The 7728-nt window shown below is 47.0% G+C and overlaps 1 protein-coding gene across 1 annotated transcript; it reads right to left on the minus strand.

Moving 5' to 3' along the window:
- Window positions 1-622: 622 nt before the first annotated feature.
- Window positions 623-2664, minus strand: LOC137443526 (gallinacin-13-like). Its single transcript, XM_068143293.1, has 2 exons — window positions 2570-2664; window positions 623-744 (listed from the first exon to the last, which is right to left on the minus strand). Exons 1-2 carry the CDS (start codon window positions 2628-2630, stop codon window positions 623-625), a joined length of 183 nt encoding a protein of 60 aa, XP_067999394.1. The 5' UTR covers window positions 2631-2664.
- Window positions 2665-7728: the final 5064 nt, after the last annotated feature.

Consider the following 7728-nt stretch of genomic DNA (forward strand, 5'->3'; position numbering starts at 1 on the left):
TGGATCCTGCTATAGTCTCTTCTATAGACAGAACAAGAGATAGAGGTTGATAAGGCCACAACAGAGACAGAGGTAGAAGTATGGGCTAGAAGGGATACTTCATAACTGCCTAGACAAACCTAGCAGATACCTTTCTTGCTGCCACTCTGGAAGGGCACAGGGGTCAAAGAATCAGGAAATCATAGAAGGGTTTGAGTTGAAAGAGACTTTAAAGATCATTTAGTTCCATCTCCCCTGACATGTTCAGGGACACCTTCTACTAGATCAGGCTGCTTGAAACTGCATCCAGCCTGGCCTTGAACACTCCCAGGGAGGGGGCATCCACAACTTGGTTCTTTGCCATGTCTGCCAGCCTTGTGCACATATTTCAATGCATATCAAGCAGTGTAAAATCTCAGGTGTTAGACAGGATGCTCCCTGGTTCAGAGGAGAACGTGTCTGCACTCTTGACTGAGAAGGCTGTCTAAACCCAACAGTTTTATTTGTGGTGGGAAAAAACCAAAAACAAGCAGCAGGTGTAGCTGTGGAGGTGTCCAAGAGCAGATTCTACACACAGTTGAGGTTTCAGAGTCCCTGGACTTGTCCCCCTGGGGAGTTAAGGTTCATATCAGTGTGGCAGTCCTCAGTGGCAGCAGCGCAGGCGGCTGTTGCTGCAGCTCCCTTCCCAGCGCTCCATGTGGAAGCAAAGCCTCCAACAGCGTCCATGGCTGCTTCTACACTGCTGGCTGTCTGAAAGGCCTCTTACTGCAGGGGGAAAGGAGATGGAAGATCTGCTTAAGGGACCTGTAAAACCACTCAGAGCCCCACTGGTCATAGAATCATAGAATTGTTAGGGTTGGAAGGGACCTCAAGGATCATTTAGTTCCAACCCCCCTGACATGGCCAGGGACACCTCACACTACAGCAGGTTGCTCACAGCCACATCCAGCCTGGACTGAAAAACCTCCAGGGATGGGGCTTCCACCACCTCCCTGGGCAACCTGTTCCAGTGTCTCACCACCCTCATGGGGAAGCACTTCTTCCTAACATCCAATTTGAATCTACCCATTTCTAGTTTTGATCCATTCCCCTTAGTCCTATCACTCCCTGACACCCTAAAAAGTCCCTCCCCAGCTTTCTTGTAGGCCCCCTTCAGATATGGAAGGCCACAAAAGTGATTGACATTGACAACAGGAAAAATCATCTGGCTTCACAGAATAGTAGAATATAAGGTTGGAAGGGACTTTAAGGATCATCTGGTTCAACCTTTCTTGGCAAAAGCATGGTCTACATAAGATGGCCTAGCAGCCTGTTCATTGAATCTTAAAAATGCCCAATGATAGGGACTCCACCACCTCCCTGGGGAGATTATTCCAACATCTGGTTGTCCTTACTGCGAAAAATTGTCTTCTTGTGTCTAATTGGAATCTCCTAAGAGTAAGATCAAGGTCAGATATGCTTGGGAGAAGCATCTGCCTCCAAGCTGTGCCAGGGGAAGTCTAGGCTCAAGGAGAGGAGAAAGTTCTTCACAGAGAGAGTTGTTAGCCATTGGAATGTGCTGCCCAGGGAGGTGGTGGAGTCATCATCCCTGGATGTGTTCAAGAGGGGACTGGACATGGCACTTGGTGCCATGGTTTAGTAGTCATGAGGTGTTGGGTGACAGGTTGGACTTGATGATCTTTGAGGTCTTTTCCAATCTTGTTGATTCTATGATTCCATTCTATGACTCTTGGGCAACAATGAAAGTTAAAGACCAGGTATTTCATCTATTAGTTGATTTTGTTTGGGTTTGGTTTGGGGTTTTTTGGTAATTGTTTCTTGGTTGGTTTGAAATCTTCCTCCTTTGATAACAAGGGTGTGTGTTGTTTCTCTTTACACACAGCAGAGAGCCCAAGGTTGGGGTTTCCAGAGGGATACCCTGGTGGATATCCACCATCAATGGACCAGGCAAACCCTTCTCTCACCTTTATCCCTAGGACTTAACTAAATGAGAGAATAAACAGGCTGAGCAAATCAATCTCTTCTTGGCTATCAGGGCTGTTTCCTGTGAAAGTTACACCACCATAGCCCTAGCAACATCATAGTAACCTTACAGCTGCATGAAACCTCAACTCCTGATACACACAGAGAAATGCGACCAGTGAGAAAGCTGAGCGGAGGGAGATTTTTCTATTAAAGCAGAATTCCAGAAGAAAACAGATAATAAAATAAATTCACAGTCTTTCCCCCAACTTTGTCCCTTGAAAGATGCTTCTGATCTCATGGAGTTCCCCTTGTTTTCTGGAGGATGAGGCTTGTATCCCCATAAGGAGCAGAGCTCAGGCTCCTGGCTTAGGCTTAGCATTTCTGGGTAGGTTTTGAAGGGATGGAGAGAAGGGGATGTTAAGCCTATGAACCTGGAACACCTGCATCCAGGAGTTCGTGAAGACTATTTCAGAAGAAATTTGATCCTTGGAAGCAAGAGTGAGGTCAGCCTTGGCTTGGCTTGACCTGAGGGCCCTCTCTTGTCCTTGCCTACCTTGGGGGAGGAATCTGATTTTTCTCTCTCCGCAGTGTTGCAGAACCCCCTGAGTGAGTATTTTATCCTTACTGGGAATGTCCTGGAGGAGGAGAATGATAACAACTGCAAAGAGCAGCTGGAGCATCTGCATGGCTGCAGGGGGGTGGAGGCTCCACCACAAGGAGTGAATGGTCATAAAGAGATGGAGGACAGGGAAATCCTGGATTTATATTGCCTAGGATGGGGGTTGTGTAATGTTCCTGGAGAGGAGGGAACTTTGTCACTCTTAGATGCATTTCAACAGAACAGCAAACAGTTGCACTGGGATGTGCCTGCTCTTGGGCACACCGTGTTGCAGGGGAAAGAAAAGAAAGAGAAAAGGATATATAAACACATAAATAAATAAATATGTGTTAAGAAAAGGATGGTTTAGTTGTTTGGGTGGTGTTAGATGATAGGTTGGACGTGATGATCTTGAAGGTCTCTTCCAACCTGGTTTATTCTATTCTATTCTAAAGAGAAAGGAAAAGAGAAAGGAAAAGAGGGGGAAAAAAGAAAAAGAAAATGAAGAACAAGAAAAAGAGGAAAAATATAAAAAAAGAGAAAAGGAAAAATAAATAGAAAAAGAGAAAAAGAAGAAAAGAAGAAAAAGAAGAAAAAGCAAAAGAAGGAAAAAGAAAAAAGAAAGAAGAAAAAATAAAAATAAAAAGAAAAAATAGAAATGGAAAAGGAAAAGGAAAAGATAAAAGTAGAAAAAAAGAAAAAGAGAAAAATTAGAGAAAGAAGAAAAAGAAAAAATGAATAAAAAGAGAAAACAAAAAGGAAAAAAAGGCAGGGTTTTGTCAACAAATTGCTCTGAGCACTGGGGAGTCTGCTACTGCTTGCTGCTGGAGACAGGATGTTAAGGCTGGCCAATTAAAGCTCTTCTGGTGTTTGTAAGCTCACGTATGTGATTTTCAAATCCTGTCCAAGTGTCTGCAGTATCAAGGGGTTTTTTCTTTCCATTTCCCAGTCTCTGTGTTCAGCACTGACAGAGTTAAGCGTGAAAAACTCCAGTCTCCTCCTCAGCCTTCCCCAACACACAAAGCTGGCTTGAAAATTATGGGATCCTTAAAACTCCAAGGTCTGTCTGTGTTTCTCAACTTCTGGACTGCCAAGAGCCTCTCTGCCGGGGCTCTGTTTACAACTGTCAGGAAAAAAAATGGCCACTTAGCATCTTATTCTTTTATGTGTTTCTTAAATGGGAAAGCTGGAATACCTCCCCAGAATTATCAGAAGGAGGAGTATGAGGGGTGCTTGTGTACTGCAGCTCTCCTGAGAAAGTTGGCAAGCTCCCTGCTTTGCACTGATTCTCCAGGTCAATTCCAGGAAACCAGCAGAGGTGGGAATGGAGTTGCAGCTATAGAAAACACCACAAAGCAAATAACCAGCAGAAACCTCTCCCTGGCAACAACAACTAGAGGAAGAGGAAATTAAAACCTCATAAAAATCTCTTTTTCCAGCAACAATGCAGCCAAAGGCATCACCAGGGCTTCCATTTTCCCCTCAGTAAGTCACCTTGGGGGGGCTTTTTATTTGCAGGCTGGATGCCAAGTAGTGCCAGAAAACGTAAAGCTGTTGGCCTTCAGGCTGCTTGGACAGAACAAGGATCACCTTCATCAAACAGTGCAGATAAGGGGGCCCTCCAACAGCTGGACTTTTTGGATCACGGGACACTGGGCATTCAGACAGGGTGTCATGCCTGGTCACACACAGCTGGGGACAGAAAAGGGGTCTGTAAACCCTATCTGCAGTGGGGATGGTTGTAAGGATGTGTGTAGAGCCTCCCTAGAAGTGTTGGTGCTTTGCATATTTGGAGGTACTGCTTGGTGCACTGAATGGAAGACCATAACCCATCATGTGTCTCTGAGGATCTTCATCTCCAGTGTGAGACATGGTGTGATGGGGCAGGATTTGTCAAGCAGAAACAAGACTGCAGCTTTTGAGCTATAGTGTGGGCAAGGAGGAGCTGTGGATGCTCATATCATACAATCATGGGGTCATAGACTCATAGAATCATAGACACAGAATCACAGAATCAGAATCATTGAGTCATAGAACCACAGAATCATCAAATCACAGAATCATAGAACCATAGAATCACAGAATCATAGAATGCTTTGGCTTGGAAAGGAGCATTAAAGATCATCTAGTCCAATGACCTTACAGTGAGCAACTGGATCAGGTCCAACCTGATGTCAAATACTTCCAGCAATGGGGCATCTGCTACCTCTCTGAGCAACCTGTGCTAATGTTTCACCACCTTCCTTATATTTACCTGAATCTCCCTCTCTTTTGGTTTTAAACCAGCACCCCTTGTTCTTTTGCAAAGAAGCCTGGCTAGAAAGACCACATCTTTTTTGTAACTTCCCTTTAAAGGCTGGTGCCTTCTCCAGGCTGAACAACCCCAACTCTCTCAAGTTTCCTTCACAGCACAGATGTTTCATTTTTGTGGCCTCCTATGCACCCAAGTCTTTTCTGTGGTGATGACCCTAGGACACAGCCCTGCAGGTGAGGCCTCACCAGAGTGAAGTGAAGGTGCAGAATCCCCTCCCTCAACCTGCTGGCCACACTACTTTTGATTCAGCCCAGGATACATTTGGCTTCTGGGCTGTGAACATACATTTGTGTGGAGTGGTGAGGCCACATCTGGAAAATTGTGTCCAGTTCTGGGCCCCTCAGATCAGGAAGGACCTCAGGGAACTGCTTGAAAGAGTCCAGTGCAGAGCCATGAAAATGATGAAGGGAGTGGAACATATTCCTTAGCAGAAGAGGCTGAGAGAGCTGAGGGCTATTTAGCTTGGAGAAAAGGAGACTGAGAGGTGACCTCATTAATGTTTATAAATACATAAAGAGTGAGTGGCAAGAGGATGGAGCCAGACTCTGCTGGGTGATGCCCAATGCCAGCACAAGGGGCAGTAGGTGGAGGTTGAGGCATAGGAAGTTCCATGGAAACAGGAGGAAGAAATTTTTCCCTGTGAGGGTGACAGAGCCCTGGAACAGGCTGCCCAGGGGGGTTGTGGAGTCTCTGGAGATATTCAAAACCTGCCTGGATGCATTCCTGTGTGATCTGGTGTAAGTGATCCTGCTCTGGCAGGGGGGTTGGACTGGATGATCTTTTGAGGTCCCTTCCAGCCCCTAACACTCTGTGGTTCTGTGATTTGAGCATCCTGCTCTGTGTATGTGGCCTGATGTGTCTGAACATGTGTGTGCAAGCAGCTTGATGCACTCTAGAGAGGAGCTTTAGCACAAAGCCAGAGAACTACATGGCTGTGGTGCTCCCAATAATGGATGGCAACCCACCACCTTTTATCTCTAGCTTGGCTGCTCTCCCTTGGCGGGAGTTGCACTATCTCTGTGGATGAGCCATGTATGGAGCTGCTTGGATGCTGCAGGCTCCACAGGGGCAGGCACAAAGGTGGCGAGGATGTGTCATCCACACCACTGTGAAGCAAATGCTGCATTGCAGCTGTGGTGCACGTGTTGAGTTGGAGAATGGGAACTGGGAAAGAAAGCTGAAAGCAGACAGTACCAACATAAACCAGATTGCCCCCCAAGGAGTCAGGGGCAGGAAGTCTCTGTCCCCTGGGCAATTGCTTGAAGAGCAGCCGGGCTTGGTCCCTCCAGCATGGGCTCTATGTTGTGTTGGCCTCCACTTTTGGTCCAGCAGCCTTCTGCCCTTCACCACTCCCCCATCTGCCACCAGATGTTTTATTTCAGCACCCACCACGCACAAAGGCTGATCTGTGCTCAGCAATGCACAGCACAGGAGTTATCTCCTGGATGCGTCAGAGGATTTTGAGGCTGGGGAAGAGTTGTCAATCTGCACCTGCTCCATGGTCCCAAGGAGGCAGGATGTTTCCACTGACTTCATCTGCCTTCAGGTCAGAACCCAAGCAGCCTGATTTTTGAATGCAGCCTTGGGTAAATTGATGCCATCAGGAGCAAATCCTTTGTCAACTGAACCCTTGACAGCTCGTGGTGTAACTTCTCTCTCCCCATCCCTCTGGTGGTCTTTTTACACTGATACAGCCCTACAGTTCAGTCTGTGAAGGACTGACCATGAGCTTAGCTCTGAGCTCAGAACCTTTCTATGGCCATGGACAGGCTGTCATAGAATCAGATTCATTTAGGTTGGAAAAGACCTTTAAGAACACTGAGTCCAGCCATTAACCCAGCACTGCCAAGTGTGCTATCAAACCATGCCACTAAGCACCACATCTACAGGTCCTTTAAATAGCTCCAGGGGTGGTATCCCCACCCTGGGCAGCCTTCTCCAGTGCTTCACGATCCTTTCTGTGAAGAAATTGTTCTTAATGGTAGTTCACAGAATCACAGAATCAACCAGGTTGGAAAAGACCTCAGAGATCATCAAGTCCAATCTATTTCCTAACACCTCCTGACAACTAAACCATGTTCAACCTAAACCTGCCCTGGTGCAACATAGAATAGAATAGAATAGAATAGAATAGAATAGAATAGAATAGAATAGAATAGACCAGACCAGGTTGGAAGAAACCTTTGAGATCATCGAATCTCAACCTATCACCCAACATCACCTAGTCAACTAAACCATGGCACCAAGCACCCCATCCAATCTCTTCCTAAACACCTCTAGTGATGGTGACTCCACCACCTCCCTGGGCAGCACATTCCAATGGCCAATCTCTCTTTCTGGGAAGAACTTCTTCCTGACACCCATCCTAAACTTCCCCTGGTACAGTTTAAGACTGTGTCCTCTTGTCCTGGTGCTGGTTGCCTGGGAGAAGAGATCAACCCCCACCTGGATACAACCTCCCTTCAAGGAGTTGTAGACAGCAATAAGGTCTCCCCTGAGCCTCCTCTTCTCCAGGCTAAGCAACCCCAGCTCCCTCAGCCTCTCCTCACAGGGCTGTGCTCGAGGCCTCTCCCCAGCCTCGTTGCCCTTCTCTGGACACATTCAAGAGTCTCAATGTCCTTCTGAAATTGAGGAGCCCAGAACTGGACACAGGACTCAAGGTGTGGCCTAACCAGTGCTGAGCACAGGGGCACAATGACCTCCCTGCTCTTGCTGGCCACACTGTTCCTGATGCAGGCCAGGATGCCATTGGCCTTCTTGGCCACCTGGGCACACTGCTGGTTCATGTTCAGCCTACTATTGACCAGCACCCCCAGGTCCCTCTCTGCATGGGTGAGTAGCTGTTGACATCTGAGGCCGAACCCCAAGTGAT

Source organism: Melanerpes formicivorus, unplaced genomic scaffold, assembly GCF_026170545.1.
Source record: "Melanerpes formicivorus ecotype bairdi unplaced genomic scaffold, bMelFor1.0.p_v2 SCAF_9, whole genome shotgun sequence".
Lineage (NCBI taxonomy): Eukaryota > Metazoa > Chordata > Aves > Piciformes > Picidae > Melanerpes > Melanerpes formicivorus.